The 22,683-nt window shown below is 43.6% G+C and overlaps 1 protein-coding gene across 2 annotated transcripts in view; it reads right to left on the bottom strand.

Annotated features, from left to right (window-relative positions):
- The window catches only part of TSHZ2 (teashirt zinc finger homeobox 2), a 533,153-nt gene that overhangs the window by 231,416 nt on the left and 279,054 nt on the right, over positions 1 to 22,683 (bottom strand). The window contains exon 2 of one of the 2 annotated variants that reach the window (XM_016938148.4): positions 18,321 to 21,266. In XM_016938148.4, coding sequence (XP_016793637.1) covers positions 18,321 to 21,266 — 2,946 coding nt within the window. Of the gene's footprint in view, positions 1 to 18,193; positions 21,267 to 22,683 lie in introns of both variants that reach the window. The other variant, XM_054674295.2, reaches the window with a different exon arrangement.

The raw sequence follows: 22,683 nt of genomic DNA, 5'->3' as shown, positions 1-22,683 counted from the left end.
ACTGGCAAACCGAATCCAGCAGCACATCAAAAAGCTTATCCACCATGATCAAGTGGGCTTCATCCCTGGGATGCAAGGCTGGTTCAATATACGCAAATCAATAAATGTAATCCAGCATATAAACAGAGCCAAAGACAAAAACCACATGATTATCTCAATAGATGCAGAAAAAGCCTTTGACAAAATTCAACAACCCTTCATGCTAAAAACTCTCAATAAATTAGGTATTGATGGGACGTATTTCAAAATAATAAGAGCTATCTATGACAAACCCACAGCCAATATCATACTGAATGGGCAAAAACTGGAAAAATTCCCTTTGAAAACTGGCACAAGACAGGGATGCCCTCTCTCACCACTCCTAGTCAACATAGTGTTGGAAGTTCTGGCCAGGGCAATCAGGCAGGAGAAGGAAATAAAGGGTATTCAATTAGGAAAAGAGGAAGTCAAATTGTCCCTGTTTGCAGACGACATGATTGTTTATCTAGAAAACCCCATTGTCTCAGCCCAAAATCTCCTTAAGCTGATAAGCAACTTCAGCAAAGTCTCAGGATACAAAATCAATGTACAAAAATCAAAAGCATTCTTATACACCAATAACAGACAAACAGAGAGCCAAATCATGAGTGAACTCCCATTCACAATTGCTTCCAAGAGAATAAAATACCTAGGAATCCAACTTACAAGGGATGTGAAGGACCTCTTCAAGGAGAACTACAAACCACTGCTCAAGGAAATAAAAGAGGATACAAACAAATGGAAGAACATTCCATGCTCATGGGTAGGAAGAATCAATATCGTGAAAATGGCCATACTGCCCAAGGTAATTTACAGATTCAATGCCATCCCCATCAAGCTACCAATGACTTTCTTCACAGAATTGGAAAAAACTACTTTAAAGTTCATATGGAACCAAAAAAGAGCCCGCATCGCCAAGTCAATCCTAAGCCAAAAGAACAAAGCTTCAGGCTTCACACTACCTGACTTCAAACTATACTACAAGGCTACAGTAACCAAAACAGCATGGTACTGGTACCAAAACAGAGATATAGATCAATGGAACAGAACAGAGCCCTCAGAAATAACGCCACTTACCTACAACTATCTGATCTTTGACAAACCTGAGAAAAACAAGCAATGGGGAAAGGATTCCCTATTTAATAAATGGTGCTGGGAAAACTGGCTAGCCGTATGTAGAAAGCTGAAACTGGATCCCTTCCTTACACCTTATACAAAAATCAATTCAAGATGGATTGAAGATTTAAACATTAGACCTAAAACCATAAAAACCCTAGAAGAAAACCTAGGCATTACCATTCAGGACATAGGCGTGGGCAAGGACTTCACGTCCAAAACACCAAAAGCAATGGCAACAAAAGCCAAAATTGACAAATGGGATCTAATTAAACTAAAGAGCTTCTGCACAGCAAAAGAAACTACCATCAGAGTGAACAGGCAACCTACAAAATGGGAGAAAATTTTCGCAACCTACTCATCTGACAAAGGGATAATATCCAGAATCTACAATGAACTCAAACAAATTTACAAGAAAAAAACAAACAACCCCATCAAAAAGTGGGAGAAGGACATGAACAGACACTTCTCAAAAGAAGACATTTATGCAGCCAAAAAACACATGAAAAAATGCTCATCATCACTGGCCATCAGAGAAATGCAAATCAAAACCACAATGAGATACCATCTCACACCAGTTAGAATGGCAATCATTAAAAAGTCAGGAAACAACAGGTGCTGGAGAGGATGTGGAGAAATAGGAACACTTTTACACTGTTGGTGGGACTGTAAACTAGTTCAACCATTGTGGAGGTCAGTGTGGTGATTCCTCAGGGATCTAGAGCTAGAAATACCATTTGACCCAGCCATCCCATTACTGGGTATATACCCAAAGGACTATAAATCATGCTGCTATAAAGACACATGCACACGTATGTTTATTGCAGCATTATTCACAATAGCAAAGACTTGGAACCAACCCAAATGTCCAACAATGATAGACTGGATTAAGAAAATGTGGCACATATACACCATGGAATACTATGCAGCCATAAAAAATGATGAGTTCATGTCCTTTGTAGGGACATGGATGAAACTGGAAACCATCATTCTCAGTAAACTATCGCAAGAACAAAAAACCAAACACCGCATATTCTCACTCATAGGTGGGAATTGAACAATGAGATCACATGGACACAGGAAGGGGAATATCACACTCTGGGGACTGTGGTGGGGAGGGGGGAGGGATAGCATTGGGAGATATACCTAATGCTAGATAACGAGTTAGTGGGTGCAGCGCACCAGCATGGCACATGTATACATATGTAACTAACCTGCACAATGTGCACATGTACCCTAAAACTTAAAGTATAATAAAAAAAAAAAAGAAAAAAAGAAGAGAAAAAAAAAAAAAAAGAATGTCAAAAAAAAAAAAAAAAAAAAAAGTCCACTTCTCGGCCGGGCACGGTGGTTCACGCCTGTAATCCCAGCACTTTGGGAGGCCGAGGCAGGCAGACCATGAAGTTAAGAGTTCAAGACCAGCCTGACCAACATGGTGAAACCTTATCTCTACTAAATATACAAAAATTAGCCAGGTGTGGTGGTGCGTGCCTGTAATCCCAGCTACTCAGGAGGCTGAGGCTGGAGAATCGCTTGAACCAGGGAGGCGGAGGTTGCAGTGAGCTGAAATCGCGCCACTGCACTCCAGCCTGGCAACAGAACAAGACTCCATCACAAAAGAAAAAAAAATCCACTTCTCCACTCACTTCCCAGCCCTGCAAAGTCAATTTCTTGGAAACAATGCTCCAATATTTCATAAAGCAAACCTCAATTGAATATCTGTCTCTATGATCATGAAAAGACAAAGTCTGTGCACCCAAGGAGAAGCCATTGTATGCACATCCACCAGACACCTGTCTGTTCAGCCTCCTCTCTCTGCCATCTGCTCCCCAAAACTGGGCTCTCTGCAATCATACTGAGCCACATGCATTTTCTGGAATGAACCACATCCTCTCTCTCACTTAACAAGACTTTACTCTTGCCGTTCCTTCTTTCCGCAACACTTTTCCCTCTTATCCTCCTGGCTAGCTCCTTTTCATCATTCCAGACTCAGCCTAGATCTCTTCTCGTTTGGTTAGACTTCTTTGACCCCTCTTTTCCCCACTGGCTCTGTACTTCTGTTGTGCTAGCAGTGAGCAGAGGCTAAGCCTTGTGGTTTCATTGTCTTCCTTCCGTGATGGGCAGCAAATATTCTGAAGGCAGGGCTGTTAGACCTGTTCACCCAGCCTCAATTCTAGGGTTGCTATATTTTTAGTTATTATGAGAGTAGCTCTTGTTAATTGAGGACTTCTACATGCCTGATACAGGGCTAGGCAGGTGCTTAGTGGGTTGTACTTAATTTTATCTTTATAACAGTATGTGAGCTCAGCCTTCCTGCTGCTGCTTGATAGAAGAGACAGCTGAGGTTCAAAGAAGTGGTGTGCCCTGACCCAGGTCCCTCAGCCAGGAAGAGGAGACCCAGCCCTGGGGCCAGACTCCAGCAGTTCCAGGACCCATGTTTTTCCCCACTGAGCTTAGCTGCTGTGTGTTTCCTTCCCAGGATTTCTAGGCATCAGGAACTCCCTGTCTCTGGAGACTGCATATCAGGCCTCCCCTCCACTTACAAAGGCCTCGCATTTTTCATCCTCTTACATTTCTGGGATGACGAGGTCCTGATTGGCTCTTTGACTTCTAAGCCAGAGCAGAGACTATCCAATAGGGACCCATCTCCATGGTTACTGCTCACGGGAGAGTCTAACGAAAGGCAGCAGGGGGAAAAGTGGAGGCTCCCGCAAGTACAGGGGGAGGGGGTAGTCATAAACAATTAAACATGACAAAATCCTCTGGCGAACAAAAATAGAATTATTTGACTGTGAAATTGAGAAATGTAGCATTGAAAAAAGCATAACCTGAAACATCATTTTTTTTCTCCATCGATAAAAAAATACCAAATAAAACCATGCACATTTGAAGTGTCAATTTGCTGAAGGCCCCGAGTGGTAGAAAGTTGCCTTGGTCAAAGATTTGAATTTTGGGGATATTTAAGCTTTTTTGGGGGGGGCATTCATCTTTTCTCTCCTTCAAATAAGTGGTGTGTCTGCATCTCACGCTTTGGTGTACTATGCACAGAATTTCACCAAGGGATGCCAGAATGGTGCTAACATTTCGGCCAAAATTCTGGCTTCAGGCAAATCCTCCATTTGTCTACACTTAGTTTCCAGCTCTGCTACTTACTAGCTGTGTGGCCTTCCTGGTCACTTCACATCTCTGAGGGCTGGTTTCTTCACTTGTAAGCTGGGTGCAATCATAGTTCCTTCTTTATAGAATTTAGGAGAAAGATTAATTGAGATAGTATACATAAGGCACTAGCAGCTTAGGACTCAGAGCTTGGCCTCTCTGGAGGCAAGAATTGGGCTCTGGTACTCCACATCAGTCATTAACTCAAGGCCAGCCAGGGGCACACACTTGCAGGCACCAAGGGTGCTCTGTGTGTGCAAGCAGAGTAGCTCCAGGAGCTGGGAGATGTCCTCAGAAGAGAGCTGCAGGTGCATCTATTAGAGGGGAAAACAAGCAGAAGCCAGGCGTGGGCACAAGGATATAGTATCAGACATCCAAAGGCATCTCCACCATACCCTCTACAGGTGCATTTCACTGTGGCCAGATTCCTACATAGCTCCCAGTTTTATTGAAAAATGCCTCAGTTTCCCTAAAGGTAAATTAGTAAATGAAGGTAGGGTCTCCATCTACCTCTCAGAGATGATATGAGAATATATTAAGTTATTTTATATAAAAAAAGGATTAAAAGAAGAGGTTCCTTTCACTTCATTGTTACTGATAATATAATTAACCTATATGGTGATTCAAACAGTGCTCAATAAATGTTAGTTCTCTGTCAATATCAATGACATGGATATTTCTGATAATGGATACTGTGCCAGGCACTATTCTAAGTTCATGTGTTACAACATTTAATCATCATCATATCCTCATCATCAGATCCTCCTCCTCCTCATCATCATCACCATCATCATATCATCATGATCATCACCATCATCATCACCTTCACTGAAAACTCCAGTGCAGTTCTTCCCAAGCATGGCTTAGCTACCAGCAAATGTGTGTTGTAACAAGTGGGGCTTTGCAAGGTGGCTGGTGGCAGGAAGAGAATGGGAAAGTTGGAGGGAAGGAAATGCAGGTTAATGCTACATTCCATTTTTTCTCAGGGGCATATCTTTTATCCCCCCCACCCCTCCCAGAGCTGTTTTAGATAAATCTATACTTACAATCTCTCTTTATTCCTTCAAATAAAGTGGCACCATCCGTTTCACCTCTTAATTTAAACCTTAAGTAAATGAAAGGGTTTTTTTCTTTAAAGTAGGTGATCAAGGGCTGGGGGTTGAGGGGAAGGGAATCGAGAGGAAAGCAGTTCCTCAGGCACTTGCTCTGTGTGCCAGATCCACGCTGACAGCCCCCACCCCTGTACACTATCTGACCTAATCCTCAACACAAACTAAGGCAGGAGACACAGGGCTGCAAGGACATTTGCTGCCATCCAATTTGTGCCAGCCTCTTTTATCAATCTGAACCTATATTATTTTTAAGACCTCACGGCATCACTGAAAGATGAGTATTATTAGTTGGAATTTTAGGGATGAGAAAACTGACCCTCAGGGAGAATAACTGACTTGCCCCGGCTCCAACAGTAAGTGGCCCTGCTGGGATTTGAACCCAGGTGTGTCTGACCCCGAAGCCTGATCTGACCTCTGACAGTCGTGATAAAAATAATAGCTCAGATTTGCTGAGCATCTACTATAATTTAAGTGGTCTTTGTGGACAATGCGGGCTTAAAACCCTCACCATGCCCTCATGAAGAAGGGACTATTGTTTGTTCCAGTCAACAGGTGAGCAACCTGGGGTTTAGTGAAATTAAATAGCCATCCAAGATAGATCTTTAAAATAACCATTTGTTGTTCATTCACTGTTGTATTTATATTGAAGATTCAGCCTTTGAGGCCTACTCCAAGACTCATCACAGGGAAAGAAGAGGCAAAGCAAAGATGTAAGCCCAGGAAGACCGGTTCCATCCCGCACATGCTTAGCCATGAAGTGGTACTCGAATCCTGTTTCTAAGTCACGCTATTGCCTGGATAGGCAGTCTTTTCTCCTCCTGCTTGAGTTCTTCCCTCATATTGCCATGTCTCGGCCCATGTCTGGATTTGTAGATTATCTCAGGTCCCAAAGTTCAGAACATCTGAATTTCTCAATTATAAAGATCCACCCCCATTCCTTAACTGGTTCCCATCTTTGTTGACGTGACACGAAATGAATAGTAAATAATTCAATCTGGGTCTGTATCTTGCACAGACTTCTTTCGTATTCTGCATGGAATATATAATGTATTGGAGGCTCCAACATGAAAATGGAAAGGTGTTTTTGACCAAAGGACTTCCAAATGCCCGCCCCCTGCCTTTTTTATGCAATTCTTCAGTTCAAATCCACATTTTCTCCTGAAAAGGCCTCCGAAGGCTCCATCCCCAAGTGGCCAAGCCAACTCTCTTGCACACTGAGCCTCCATGGACTTTGCTTTGCTTCACCAGAAGCAGTCTAGGGAGGGTTAAGATTCAGGCTCTGGCTGGGAGTCTGAGTCCCACCTTCAACCCTCACCAGCTGCGTGACCTTGGACAATCACTTGAGCTCTTAAAGCTCCAGTTTTCTCAGCAGCACAGGGGGAATAGTAATAAAAACGCCTATTTCAAACAGTTGTTGCAAGAATTAAGAAGGATACTATGTGAAAAGTGCTTAGCCTGAGCTTAGCACATATGAGGCATTCAATAAATATCAGTGTTGTTGAGTATGTCAGCACTCATTTATTCCTTACTTAGTTTTATTTACTAAGTGTTTGTGAGTATCTGACCTTGACTATTGCAAGCATCTAACATACACTGGGCATCTTTAAACAGCCCTTTGTAGGTACAGACAGGAGATGACATGACTACAAGAGTCATGTGGTAGAAGGAACACATGTGTAGGGTCTAAGCTGGACTCCCATCCTCTCTCTGCCATGGACTGTGAGGCTGGGGCTTTTCATTATTTCTAAGCCTCAGTTTCCTCTTATGTAAAATGGATGACTATCACCCATCCTGTGAGATTATTGAAAGATGTGAATAGCGCCTTTAAGGATCTGAGCAGAGGCTGAAATATTAAAAGAAACTGCATCACTGGAGCCTCATTTCACACCATCCATGCTCTCCCTCTCCCTTCCAGCTCACTGGCTTTCTTTCAGGCACCTGTACTTGTCCCTCTTCTTACTGGCCTCGGAGCCTCGACACAGGCTCTTCCCTCTGCCTGGAGCACACTTCTTGTTTCAGCTCACTAGCTCTGAGGCCCTTCCCATCTTCCCTCGAGGCCTATCCTGATCTCAGTGCCAGGTCAAAGCCTCTGCTAGAGACTTTGTGTCCCTTGCAGCCTCATAGGTGGTACTCTTACCAGTGCCATCAACGTTTACCTGTGTGGTTATATAATCATCATCGAGGCCGGGCGTGGTGGCTCACGCCTGTAATCCCAGCACTTTGGGAGGCTGAGGCGGGCAAATCACCTGAGGTCAGGAGTTTGAGATCAGCCTGGCCAACATGGTGAAACGCCTTCTCTACTAAAAACACAGAAAATTAGCTGAGTGTGGTGGTGGCACCCGTAAGCTCAGCTACTCAGGAGGCTGAGGCAGGAGAATTGCTTGAACCTGGGAGGTGAAGGTTGCAGTGAGCCGAGATCGTGCCACTGCACTCCAGCCTGGGCGACAGAGTGAGGCTCTGTCTCAAAAAAAAAAAAAAAAAAAAAAATCGTCGATCAGCCTCCCCTGCTAGACTAGAACTCCACAAGGCCAAGAAGTGTCATTGTTTGTGATTCCACTCTATCCCTAGAGCCTTGTATAGGGCTTGAGAAAAAAGTACATGCACACAAACACTTTTGGATTTATGAATGGTACAATTAACTATTATTATAGCCATATTATTCTTACTAGTAGTAATGATGGGACAATGAGAATTATTTTTGGTATTTCAGAAAATCCAAGGTAATTGGTTTCTTATTTGAGGTGAGAGTGCATAGGCGCATTGAGAGAACAAACTGTGTTGCCTTGAACTAGAAAGTGATCCTGTAAGTGGAGGGGTGAAAACACAGGGTCCCAGCATTGTCAGAGCTTGAGTGTACAGTTATTTACGTCAAATTAGTGAAAATGAGAAAACAATTTCTGGGCTTGGGGCAGAGCGCACAAATACTTTCAAATTGAACTTCTTGTTTCCAGAAGATTTCCTTTTCTGTTATTCTCTTTTCATGCTGTGTCCCTCCTTCATCTCTTTATTCCTGACTTCTTTCTGCTCATCTTGCAAGTCTCAGAATCAGGGCTCCCATGCAGGAAGCCCTCCCAGACTCCCTGTGTCCTCCTCCACCCTTGACCCCCATCCTGGGTTAGATGTTTCTCCTTGGTGTTCCCATAAAACCCAGTAAGTCTAACTGCTTAGATCTTATCCCACTGCAGGTAAAACTGGTGTAGCTGTGGCCAAATATCTTCTCTCGAGCCTCAGTCTAAAGTGGAGGATCAGACTCTAAGCTTCCCAAGGGCAGGGAACTCGCATTTTTCCCTGTTATAGTCTCAGTGCCTGTAAGAAGTGTCTGACAAATATTGGTAAAAAGAAAGAAAGGAAGGGAGGGAAGAAAGGAGGGAGGGAGGAAGGGAAAACACATTTCTCTTAGATTGCTCTCCTGTGCCTCTCTATCCTGAAGAAGTCTTTCTGGTTTTCTGCTGATGTGTGGGACGTTCAGAATAAGAAAGAACAAAATTAATTACTTATGTGTATGTAAAACCTTCCTCTCTTTCAAAAGTGACAGCAAGAAGTGAACAAAAATCACCGGGTGGGCCAGACCTGTGCCTCCCCCACAAGGAACAGCCACAGAATGTCACCAATTCTCAGGAATAATCAAGGCGTGGGGCTTCCCCGAGGGAGCCAGGGAGGTGGCATTTACTGCCATGGCGCCTATTATACAACAGAAAAAGAAAGTCCAGCTCACAGAGGTGGGCTGAGCCCCCACGGAGTAGGTTAACGCTGCGGGGCTGGAGGAGGAAAGGAACAGCAGCTTCCCCTGTGTTGTACCTGGCAGCCAACAGACCTCCTTTCCTCCTTCCTAACTCCCCTGCCATGACTTGCTGCATCCCCGCCTGTCCCTGCTCACCTCCAACACCCCTCAAGCCCCTCTCATGCTTGCCAGTCTCTCCCTTGTCTCAGCCTTTGTGGCATTGAAAATGTGAAATTTAATATCTTCCAAGCCCCTAAGTGTGCCTTCCCTGTCTGGCCCAATGCATTTGAATGTTCTCACTGGGACTTTCTTTGGATATGTGAAGTCTGTTAGCTGTGTGGCCTGGGTTAAGTCACTGAACCTCTCCAGGCCTTATTTCTCCCCATCTCCCCCACCCCTGAACGCTCTGGCCCTGGCCTCTTTCTCCAGTTTTCATTTTCAATGCTCTCCCCTTGCTCCCCGAGCTGTGTCTCCCCTGACCCCTGATACATCTGCAGATCCACCAGGCCTGCTCTCGCCTTCGGTGGTTGGAGAGGAGCAGGTACTCTTACCGCTTCTTGGGAACCCCTCTCTCTAAGTGCTTCTTGGCCAGTCTCAACATAAACAGACTCTCCCAATGAGGCCTTCCCTGAGCTCCCTGTAAACTGGCAGGCCATGGTGCCCTCTGGCCCTCCACACTGCCATGTTTTCCATCATTATGACACTTTTTGTCTGCCCATCTCCCCGACAGGAATGCCAGCTCCTAACCTACAGTGAGTGCTCCCTGTAGAGCACCCAAGTGAATAAAGGGAGAAGCTTTGTATAAAGAAAAAATCAACACATATCACGGAACAATAACTTGAAGGCTAACTTCATTGAACAAAATCTCCTTTAGCCATAGTCCTTTGCCTACTGGCATGAGTGCTGGGTAGCTTGCAAGGCATATATTTGGGCTAAAGTTGGTAAAACTTTAGAAACACTTGCTCATTCTGGACATGCATCCTTTGGGCTGGGGGTTTTGGCATGCAAGAAGATTCCACTCTTTGTAGCAAATACAGCCAAGGCACCGTTACACATGTTCAAAAATCAGCTCATTAAGACTATGCACTTTAAAGGCACCATGCTTTGAAACATTGTCTGTTCCATATACACTGAAGTTGAGCACTGGTGGCCCAGTGCTGCATAAGGAGCCCTGTGCTCCGATTCTGATGGCTGTGGCCTGGAGTCTCAGCTCCACTACCTGCTGCTGTGCTACTGCTGTGTGCTACCTGCTACCTGCACCTGAAATGCCTTCTCTGAGCCTCAGCTTTCTCATCTCTAAAATGGGTATAATATTTACTTTGCAGTTTTGCTGTGAGGATTAGACAAATACCATAGGTCAAATGTGCTGGGTAACAGCATTGACTAAATATCATAAGGATTAGAGAACACACACCATTTCACAAGCTACGCCGGCAATGAGTATTGTGCCCTAAGGCAAGAGATGTATTAGTAGAAGGCAAAAGATTTATATAATCTGAAAAGAAACCAGAGTATATCAGGAGAGCAGGGTGACCAACTCACCTGATTTGCCTGGAATTTTCTGCTTTCGTTCTCAAATCCCTGGAACCCTCCCGGCCAAGTCCTGGGTAAGCCTGAATGATTGGCTCCTCTCCAGGGGAGCCCAGCCTGCCCCCCTCCTCTGAGTAGCAGCAACTTGACGAAATCTTCAGAAGGAAGTAGAGTTTCCTAAAGAACAGCCCAGTATCCTCTGAGATGCGGAAAAGTGGCACTCGTGTTAGAGCCCACAGTCCTAGTGGGGTTACCTTGGGGGAGAGGGGACAAAGAACACCAAGAAACAGGTCCAGTGTCTCCACCTGACCTGCCACCAGATCCAGGGGCTGCGAGCTAGCAGCCTAGGAGTTGAATCTGGTCTTTGATGTACTTTGTTTGGCTTGAAGGGTGTTCAGAACAAAAACAACAAAACAAACTAAAATCCGAACTAAACCAAAACACATCCATTAAAAAAACCCTCTCGACTAGAACACTGGGGGGCTCACACAAAGATCTGGATTTGCTACTTCTTTGGAAACCACTGGTGCTGTGCAAGGCCCTCCTTGCTTCCCTGTGACGGCCCCTGCCGGCATGCTAGGGTCCTCCAGGTCATCGCCCAGTCCTGGGAGCACTTGTATTCATGATCCCTAATATTTGGGCACCGGTATCCACTGTTTGCGGCAAATAAACATTCAACAGTCTTGATGCTGAATGCCAGTTTTAAGGGAAATTTGTGTCTATTTGTGGCTAAGAAGTGTGGGTAGGTGGGAGATGATTCCATGGCAAGTCAAACTTGCCCAAAATTCATTGAGAAAAAGCTCTTGATCACTGTGTCTCAACAATCAGAAGATGTCTGAGTTGGAAAGTATCTATTTTTTGTTTATTTTCACAGATAAAAGGTATAGAATCAGCCCCACGGAAACACCTTCTGTGCCTAAATATATTCTGTGCCTCCTGCAAGTAAACAAACAAATACACAAAGAAATACATGAACATGTTCCAGGAAACAAACCAAACCAAACAACCATTTTCCATATACTCCTGGCTTTTCCATATACTCCAGAACTTCGCTTCTGGAGGCAAATGTTCTCAACAGCTACACAGAGTTCTGTAAAACCCCCAAATGTGACATGCGCCTGTGGCTGCTGGCATCCCTTTTCCCTCCAGGTGAGCCTCACATAACATTTACACTGGATTTAATAGGAGAACATGACATGCACTGATTTTCAACAAACTCCTGATCTTCCAGGAGAGATTCGGGAAAGAAAGCAACTGCACACCAAATCCTCTTCTATTTTGGTACCCTTAACACATTCCCTTATCTCCCTGGCCTACATATCATTTAACAAACTGCCCTGCGATTCTTGCAGGGCGTGGCATCATGACTGATTTAAAATCCCCGCATTGCTAAAACTGCATTGTTCTTCATCAAGTTGAGTCATTTTTATGTGAAGTGTCAAGCTCCCTAACAAATAACTCCTGCCAGACAAATCAAGTTCCTCGTCTTAGAGCCGAGGCTAAATAGTTTATAGCTTTAATCTGCTCACCGAGGTGTGCAGTCTATGACAGTAATTATAAATGCAAGGAGAAATTATAGCTGAATGCTTTAACTGCATTAGGAGCCGTTTGATGAACAATCATGAACGCCTGCTCATTTCCAACAATAGAGGGCAAGTTAGTGTCAATGCGTTAGAGAGATTTCAGTTCTGCATGGCTTTTTCTCCCATTTACCACAGAATGTCACTTGTCTCCTAGAAAGTAGAAAAAAGCATCGTGGAAAGCTTTAAACTTGATAGTTAAAAAAAAAAAAAAGACAAAGAGAAATGCAAGGAAAACTGTTTATCATTATGACTTCTTTTTCTCTGTTTGTTTGGCGGCAGGTTGGGTTTCAAATTAGCTCAGTGAAGGTAACTGCTTGTTTACTTACTAGAGGCCTTAAAAAAAAATCCTCCCCAAGCCATTTTTGAGAGATCTTTATGGAGAAAGACGTCTCTGCAGGAAGGGCAAGTTCAAGATCCTCACAGAGAGCAGCTCTGGCGATTGTGTGTCCCTCCACCAGATTCTGCTCCTCATCTGCAACCACCTAAGCTAATGACACAATTTAGCTCTTTATTTTCCCCTCCTCACTTTCACAAAGACGTTTTTAATTTAGCTGAAGAATTACATAAATGTATTTTAAAGACATAAATCCATATAAAAAATATGAGCTAATTAAAACATTGCACTCCCTGTCGCTCATGGATTTTCAATTTAGCGAAAGAAAAAAGAATTGCATCTGGTTAAATGAAAAGATGATACTGATGGCAGATTGGAGTAAATGAAAAATAATGTTACTCTATATTAAAGCACCAAATTATACACGTCAGGATTGAGCATTCAAAAGTCCAAATGAGGGGGGAAGGTGCAATGGAGGCTGAGATGCATAGACGGAGTTAAGCCAAATATTTTTGAAAAAATGCAAACGTTAAGGAAGACGATGCATTTGTTTCTTGCTGCTTGAGAGATGCTAGATTATTGTACTTGACCCTGTTTCCTCAGTTCTCATTTCCTTTCCCTAAAATGAATTCCTGAGGGTCAGAATGAGGATGTTCTTTTTTAATCTTAGGTGTATGTATTTTCACTGGAATTTGGGTCATTTCTTGGTTAGACACCATATGGCAAACGTATAATTGCCTGATTGAACAAGAGCATTAAAAGAAAGAGAACAAGGATGTTCTGCTTCACCCTGCAGGTCAGTCCTGGGCCCCTGAGTTGTAATGTTTGATAGCTGGAGCCTCCAAAAGGCCCAGGAAAGTGTCCTTTCTCCTCTCAGCTCTTAGGCCACATTTTACAGCTTTCTCTCTGGGCTGTTGGAGGTACATCCAGCCATGAGTATTGCCTAGAAACCATCAGGCAAGGAGGAGGAAACCAAGGAGCAGGAGAAAGTTGATGAGCATTGGACAGTCCTGGGTTCAAAACCTACCTCCAGGTTTAGTTTTGTCTTCTTGGACAAATCATGAAACTCTTTGAGCTTTGGTTTACCTCTCTACAAAATGAGGATAATATGAATAATTATGCCTGAGTTATAAAAAGAGGCCAGTCAACAGTAGTTTCACTATCATTGTTATCTGAATCAAACAGCAGGTTGAGATTTTGCAGGATTATTAATTAGTTAGAGTTGAGAAGTTGCTGCAAGTTCTCTGCGCTGCAGGTGAGGCTACAGAGCATGGTAAGAGCATGTAGTGGCTCTACCTAGAACTTGCTTTTCTTATAGACCTACTATGTGCTTTCTTGTAAACCTACTATGGGCTTTAAGGAAAATAATTACATACATTTAATTCTTACAACCTTCCTATGAGAAGGATATTATGTCCACATCATAAAGATGTAGAAGTGGGGCATGTCTTCATGAAAGCAAGTGAGTTGGGGGTTAAACCCAGCATTCTTTTCCGAACACTGCCTCTGAGACCACTGTTCCCCATCCCGGCTTCCCCCAGAACCAGGCAGAGCCACCTCCTGTGTGCTCCTTTCAGCATTTCCCCTAGAGTTTTTCATCTATTTGTCTGCCACTAGCCTCAAAGGCAGACTCTTGTCCTGGTTATGGCTTACTCCCTGGGAATTAGCACAGCGCTTGCTGTGGAACGATGGCTTTCTAGATATGTCATAATGAATGAGTGAGGCTCAGAGATTGTAGGACCTTGGGGAATTCAGGCAGAATCTCTCTGCCTCCATTTTCTCTTCCCTATCATGAGTGAATCAACCTCTACTTCATACGACTGTTTGTGAGAATAAAGCAAAATAATGTTTGCAAAGTGCTTGCTGCAAGGCTTGGCATGTTTTGCTATTACAATTGGTAGAACTTCTGGTTCAGTATTATACTTCCATTGTTAAATATAATAGAGTCCGGTGCATAGTAAAAGCACAACCAGTATTTGTTGAAGGATGAAAGGAATGCAGGGAGGGAAGAAAAGAAGGAAGGAAAGAAGAAAAAAGGAAGGAAGGAAAGAAGGGAAAGAAGAAGGAATGAAGGAACAAAGGAGGGAAAAGAGGATGAAAGGAAGGAATATTTATTTAATGGAGGAAGGAATGGTTGATGCCATTAATAGACATTAATTTGTCCAGGCTATTTTGTTCTTCCCAACTGCCATATAATCTATGCTGTTAGGGTTGCCAGATTTAGCTAATAAAAATACAGGATGCCCAGTTAAATTTGAATTCTGATAAACAATGAATACTTTAAAAATATAAGTATGGCCCATGCAATATTTGGGCCAGGCTTATACTCAAAACCTATTTGTCATTTATCTGAAATACAAATTTAACTGGACATCCGTTCCGTATTTTGTCTGGCAACCTTACGCGCTTTTCACCCTGAACATGTGTTTTTATCCAGCCGCCCACAACAGAAGTGGCAGCTCATTGGACTAGAATACTTTCCTGCCAACAATTTCAAGGCTAGGTGTGCTGTTAAGCTTGTACACTATATTACACAGTAATGACTATAATTTCAAGGCTTTATGCATTTCAGACTCATTGATTTGCTCTCTGTTTAATTTCTATTAGTCAAGAGCATGTGGCTTTTAAAGCTATATACAAATACATATTGAAATTGTTTTAGATTACTTATGACCTAAAATAGAGATGCACACTTAATATTTTCTAATGAAATTTTTAACGAAAAGTTGCATTTAATATTTGGAAGAGCATTTTGCAGGATTTAAGATATATCTGGTAAAGGAAAGAAAATTCAGATCAAAAGTTGTGTCTTTCAAAAAACATTGATAGGTTAAAGCTCTCATAGTTTCCAAGAAATCTTGATCATACTTTCTAAAACATCATGTCACTTTGCACAATTTGTGCTACTAGGCATTACAAGTAAGATTAGAATTCCAGACAACAGTGATGTCATTTCATGACCATTTAGAAACCTTACATGCATCATTCTAAGCAATGGGCAAGGTATTGCATAAATATTGTTCTAAAAGAGGACCCCGGGGGTGGAGGCATTTTTTTCTAAGGTGACCAAAGCACCAAGAATCGACCTTTGTACAGATGGGGGAAACATTCAGGCAGATAGGAGTATTTTTACGATGAACACAAACACAGCCAGTACCTGCACCATCTTTTCCGTTTACAAAACATACATACACGCCCATGGCTTTGAGTGAGTCCCAAACACTCAAACCTGTTTTTCTGCAATCCTCTCAGAACCACAGCCTAATGGTGCTTGTAAGGATGGAGCTTTGGTTTTGTATAATGAAAACACCAATACGGTGCTTTCAAGGTCCAAATTAGATATACTCATCCTGTGCAAATGCAGAGAGGTGCCAAAATGGCTATCTTATCTATGTATTTAATGGATTTGTAAGTACCTTTTGTATATGTTTTTCCAAATTATTGGTTCACCTTTGAATCCCTAGAACAGGTATCATACACTCCAGATTCTGACTGATGATGGATCAAGCTTTCTTTTCCTTACCTCTCCCTATCTACATATCAGAGTGTTTTGGCAATTATATTAATTTTCTAAAAAAGATTACAAACCTAACAGGTGGAAAAGTGGTCTTTGTTATAGTACAAATAAATATTACCTATTTGTCCTCTTCACCATGGTTTCAACCCACCACTATTGGATTTGAAATATCTTTCTTCTCTCTAAGTATTCTCTGTATGCCCCCCCTCTTTTTTTTTAAGAACCAGGAAAACATAATGGCAAGTTATTTAAGATTTAAAATGTTATGTAGCAAATAAATAGGACGCTGTTGAACCCCAAGCTCAGGCGTGAATTCAATGGATGCATTTTGGCTTTTCTTTCAATTCCGTGAGCTGAACAAATCATGCTTGGAAACAATGAGAAGAATCTGCCAATAACACATTCAATCATCATGATAAAAACATGCAAACCAAAAAGATAGTCTTCATTTGGGGCTAGATAGCAATTAGAGTTATAGGAGGACTCCTCTCCATCAGAAGCGTAGATCGCCTCACTCAGGGGAAAGTCCCAGGTCAAATATTTTAACTTTTTATTTCATCTTGGCCATCTTCACACCCAGTAAACCCCTCTGTCTGATGTGAGGCAAGCCCAAAGCCATGCCATGTAAATACCGCTCTCTACCTGGAACTCTCCTAGTGTCCTACCTTTCTAGCTTGTTCTGAAAGTCTTCTATTTGTAAACCAATGCTCTGACAATAGGGTGTGGTGAGCGATTATATGTTATTAGTTTTTCATATTCGATCGTGAATTAAGAGCTAATTAACTAGGAGCAAATCTGTAACTTAACATGACGTCAACTGGATTGGTCAGCACAGAAGGTTTAGTTCAGGTTGGGTTCCCATCTTGGGGAATGGCCGAAGGTGGAGGACCACCTGAACACATAGGAGGGCCCTTAGTGTGTGCGGGCATCATGCTGGAAGGGAGAGAAAAAGAAGTAGAGAAAACACAAATGGGCAAATGAAAGAGATTGGTTAAGACCCAGCCTTGCTTATCCTCAACATTTGAAAATGGCTGCTGAAACTAATCTGCCAAAGCATTTGACCTTGGTCTCTGCCCTGTTTCCTAAAAATGACACAAATGGTCTGGGCATGGTTGACTATATAAGGCATGGAACTTCTATGACACATGATGCACATTATCTTCAAGCTATGGGACTCCATGCACATTAACATAAGTGTACAGAAAGCCATTTGTTTCTTTATGTGAAATGAAACCTCAAGGGCACACATTGCCTCTATCTTTGTTAAAGGTGGGCTCTAATACTGGTCTATCCACAAGAAAACCAAAAGATGAAAGAAGAAAATAAGCTTCTTTTCTTTTCATCTCAATGTTCTGCAAAGAAGAATATTTTTCTACCAACCTGTTAAGGGCACATGCTCATTCATAGGACAATTAAAATAAGCTTTTTTTCTTTTCATCTCAATGTTCTGCAAAGAAGAATATTTTTCTACCAACCTGTTAAGGGCACATGCTCATTCATAGGACAATTAATGTAGAAAATAACCAAAGGGAAGAGGTGGAAGGTGGCAATTACTAAAAGTAAGCTGCAAAAAAGCATTCATTACAAGTAACAATCATAAAGACAACTTTAAGCTATTCATGAGCTGATTAAAGAATCTCTATATAGTAACTACTTCTAGCACTCTCCAATCTTTCTTCCATTGCTCACCTTTTTGTCACTTTATAAGTCATTGGCATTGCTATGGAAAGGTGGGGTGGTGAAATGGAATGGTGACAGAAGTTAGTATCTAATAATTAAAATGAAAGATAGCCTTGGCTGGACACTGGAGCTTGCCTTGGGTAATTCAGGATTATGGATGATGAAGGCCTAAAAAAAGCAGTAGTAATCTGTGAACTTTATCTCTCTAAACCCGTTTTATTCTAGTTCCCAGCTCTAAACTAGAGGACTTAAGAGAATGATTAGGACTTAGTTTTCATGTTCTGGTCTTTCATTAAAATAAATCCTACTCCAGCAAGCTACTATCCTGCTTGGCATTGGGAGATGCTAGCTGCCTCTAAGCAGACCCATCTCCCTGTAAGAAGCTCCTCACCAGGCTAATCGCAATGCCTCAGAGCAAACCCATACCTGCAGAGCTATTCTTCATCCACGTCTGTTACAAACTGTGAATGGTGTTCGGGTGACTTGCTGTGCGTTTTGCTTAGGTGGAGTTTTACCGCATGTTTGCTCACAAATGTCCGACAGCACAACTTACACTTGAATTTAGAGTCTGTGTCCTCTTCGGCAGCTATTGTTTCTGGAGACCTCTGAGCCGACGATACCCGGGAGATCTCTTGCTCCACCTTGCTTTGCTGGTCCACTGACAAGCGGGTCATGTCCTTCATTTGGAAACCCAGGTGAGATTCTAAGTGACTGATGTAGGTAGAAGGGGTTCTGAACTGGGAGGCACAGTCACTGCAATAAAAGATGGGGTGGCCTTTGTCCATGTTTTTCAGAAATTTTGTCCCGCCCGTTTTCCTAAGCTGGTACTTGACGTTGGCCAGCCAGTGACTGATAGTGGTCATTGAGAGTCCCGTAAACTTAGAGATTTGCATACGCTCTTGTGGGCCCAGATCAGACAGCAGGTATTTGCCCTCTGATGTCTGGAAGAGGCTCGAGGCAAACTGGGCTTGTAGAATCAGAAGATGCTGAGGATTCCAGTTGGACTGCCGGCCTTTTCTTTTATGCAAAGTTGAGACTTCACTGGAGACATCCTCAAAGCGCCTGACATCCATTTCCAGCTTCATGGGGGGGACCCTGGAGGAGGAGGCTGGCTTTGGGGTGGTGGCTTTGGGGAGGACTTTGACCATGTCGGCGATGTCAGACAGAGCGTGCTTCTGAGGTGGGGACATACAGGATTGTGCTTGCGAGGACTCGGCTTTCTTGCTTTTGGACTTGGTCAGGTCGATGGGCTGATCGCTGTTCTCAAACAGGTAGCGCCTGGACACGCTGACTGACCTTGTGGAGGCAGGACTCAAGACCGGCTTGTCCATGAGATTGAGATTCGACTTGTGGAACATGGAAATTGTGCTTGAACTTGGGCTGGAGCAGGAAGGTGAGCGCAAGGGCTCCGTGGCTTTGCCCAAGTGATTGTTCAGGACGGACTGCAGGGCGCTGAGTGGGTTGATGCATGGCAGGGCCGGGGCGTGGTTGGCGAGGGCGCACCCGTTGCTCAGAGCAGATGTGGGCTCCAGGGGCTGGGGTTTCTCCTTCTCGCTGCCCTCTTTCATCAGCTTCTCCTCCTCCTTCAGGGGACCCAGCTCGGTCTTTTTGGCTTCTGGAGGTGTTTCGCTTTTGCGGAAAGAATCGCCGTCACTGTGGCTGATAGATGAGGCCTCTTCATGGGGACTTTCTTTCCCACACTCCTTCACCGCTTCATCTTTGTCTTCTGACTCCTTCTTGACTTGAGTGTAAGGGGCCAGGTGTGTGGGCATAGAAACCAGTGGCATCACTTTCCATTTTGGTGCAATGGGCCTCAGCTTGTTGGTGAGATTAGGCCGGATCTGCAGTACCTGGGATCCCATAGGCAAAGGTGGCTTGGTGCCCTCAGACAGCTGGTAGGCTGCGTGGATGCTGGGGTAGGCACTCCAGCTGGGGGCCCCGTTTTGGGCTTTGTTGATGGCTGTGGTGACAGTATTTTCCAAAGATTTCAAAATGTCCCCTCCACCCTTTGAGCCATCTTCCAAGTCTTCCTCCCTTAGGTATTGATATTTGATTGTAGGGTCTAAAGGTTTTTGTAGAGGATCTTCATAGTCCTCGCTTTTCACGACTTTCTCATCCTTGCTGGTTTCCTCTGGCCTTTCTTTTTTACTCTCTTTCTTTAACTCAGTTGTAGAGGCTGTACAATCTGATGCTGAGTTACTGGATGGCTTGGGAGCCAGAGAATCACTGTTTGGGGCCTCGGACAACGACTGCATTTTCTCCACTGCTAGCGGGTCTAATACCAGCTGCTTCCCTTTCTTGGAGGCAGAGCTGGTGACCTTGAGAAAGTGACCTGTGACCATCATGTGGGTGGTGAGCTGCTGCAAGGTGTCATGGGAGCTCCCACACTCCATGCACTTTAAGATCTGGGACTTGCAGGCCTCAAACTGCCAGGTGTAGCTGGCTCCATTTTGGTAGCCATAGCGGTTGTTGGAGGACAACTGCAAGTTGGCGTTCTTCTGAGAAGAAAAAGAATCTGCAAAAGATCCTGTGGTTGAATCGGGGGAACACGGCCGATTGACATCAAAAACGCGTTTCTTAGCCGGGGTGACCATTTTCGAGGAAATGGTTGGGACTGGCTCCTTCAAAGGCACTTTTTGGTAATGTTTTGTTTTAATCATGTGGACGCTCAAATCTTGGAGGGAATCGAAGGAGTCGCCACAAAACATACATTTGAGAACCTTTTGAGCATCCTCTTTGTCCATATCCTGGAAAGCCCTTTTCCTGGGCTTTGAATAGCTCGTGGGTCTGAGCTTGTCTTTTTTGCGGTTGTCATCTTGATAGTGGCCTGTTTCATTCATGTGCACAGTCAGCTCGACTAGGGTGTCATAGGCCGCGCTGCACTGTCGGCATCGGAATCTGCTGGCCCCTGTGAACACAGTCCCGCACATCTTGCTGCTCTGCCGGTACAACTGCACCGAGCTGAACAGGCTGGGTTTCGAGACGGACCTAGAAGGCAAGTTCTGCTGCAGGCTTTTGGACAGAGCGTCTTGGTGCCAATCAAAATCACTCTTGTTGCTGCCGTTTCGGGTGTCACAGTTCCTCCTCTCACTATTGGACAGCTTGAAGCCAAGGCCCAGGCCTGACCAGTAGGAATCCGACAGGATGTTGGCGTAGACAGCGGTCATTTTATCCATGCAATTGTGTGCTTCGTTTGGAAGCCTGACGTGAGTGTTTGCTTTCTTGTCCGAGGCATCTCTGCCGCAGACACTCTTGATGTCCGACACCTGATCACTGGCGTCGCTCAGCAGAGACTCGTTCTCGGCATCCTGATTGGACAAATGACTTCCTGGAGAGTTCTGGTAGCTGAAGCAGCCTTTTTGCTCTGGGCCCGTTTCTAGCTCCTCGTCCGTCCCTGTGTCATTGCCACCCTGCAGTTGAGCTACTGAACCGCTGTCCTCCTCCTCCTCCTCTTCTTTTATTTCCTCCTCTTCTTTCAGCTGTTCCTCCTGGGCGTAGCCTGCAAGAGAAGAAGAAGAGATGAAACGATAGTAACAGGCTCCATATTCCATTCCAATTTCCTCACATAGACTAAGTGCTTCCCATGCCGAACTGAACGGTGATTTAATCTACACTTTTATGCACTGTGAGCAGTGGACACAGGAAAAGCCAAATGGTGTCTTTCGTGCCATCTAGTGCTTTTTTTTTTTTTTTTTCAATTGGCAGGAGTCATAATTCTTTATAAATGCCTAGGATCCCAAGTTAATAATGTTCAGGTTTAAGGAATATCTTTCTAATATTCCTGTCATGGGATAGTTGCTAAATTCATGTGTATGACTTTTAGGAAATCTGGATTGAAATTCATATCCCATTAAAGTCATGTGTCTACAGGGAAGAATGTTGGCTCATAGGGAGACTAAGACTGGACTCTTGGCGTCTAGATGGTAAAGTTTACCAAGACACTTGGATATATTGGCATATAACCATATAAATAAATCATTTTTGAGTGCTCAGAAGTAATTTGGATGCACACCCATTATATTTTTTGATAGCCACTGTCTTTTTGCTATAACATTTTTATTTGTAGGGAATCACACAGCAGGAAGAGAGATTATGGGGTATGCAAATAAAATCTTCTGTTGATAGTTGAAAAATTATATAAGCTCAGCAAATATAATGACTTGAAAATAATCGCACATGGTGCTAGAATGGGAGATTTGGCGACTATCTTATTATTCTAAAACAGGTTTGTGAAGACCTTTCCAGACAAGGTTGAAAATGCCCTCTCGATCTTGTGCCTGTAATTTCAAATGCACTGTGATTTGTGGGTACCCGTCATGAGATGCCAATTATATATTTGATTTGTAGATGCAAAATGCTATTGGGGATGCATGCTTTCCCTTCTCTGAAAGGATTTAGGACCAGTAATTGCATAGGGAAAATGAAGACATGAGTGAGCCAGTGCAAAGGGAATTAATGGGCAAATATCCATCAAATGGAGATGGGGAATGTGACATTATGCCTGTGGGCTCATTTTCATCACCTGGCCTTTTCAGAACCATGCAGATAAAATGCAATCAAAGAAGTCCCAAAGAAAAGGAGATCCAGTTTTAGGTTTGCAAGGCCTGCATGATCTTAATGCAATATTTTCTTTATGAACTTCTGTCTCCTCTCTCTGTGGCAGGTAGCAATGTGGGGAAAACCTTAGAGCAGGCTCTGTTATTTCCAGTCACTAAGGACAAAGCTTGGAAAAGGAGTGGTCATGCGCTGGAGGTCCGTCCTGTGAGGCAGGCACGGAGAATTAGAAGAGAAGGGGATTTGCTAGGATAAAGCAGCTACAATCAGCAACTCCAAAGGCTGCCGCTGCTGCTGCTGCTGAAGATAAAGAATATTTATTGAGCAATTGCTGTCTCCTAGGAAGTAAGCTAAACACTGCA

Source organism: Pan troglodytes, chromosome 21 (assembly GCF_028858775.2).
Source record: "Pan troglodytes isolate AG18354 chromosome 21, NHGRI_mPanTro3-v2.0_pri, whole genome shotgun sequence".
NCBI lineage: Eukaryota > Metazoa > Chordata > Mammalia > Primates > Hominidae > Pan > Pan troglodytes.
Note: the sequence above shows the minus strand (reverse complement) of the source record. Positions and strands in the feature narration are given on the sequence as shown.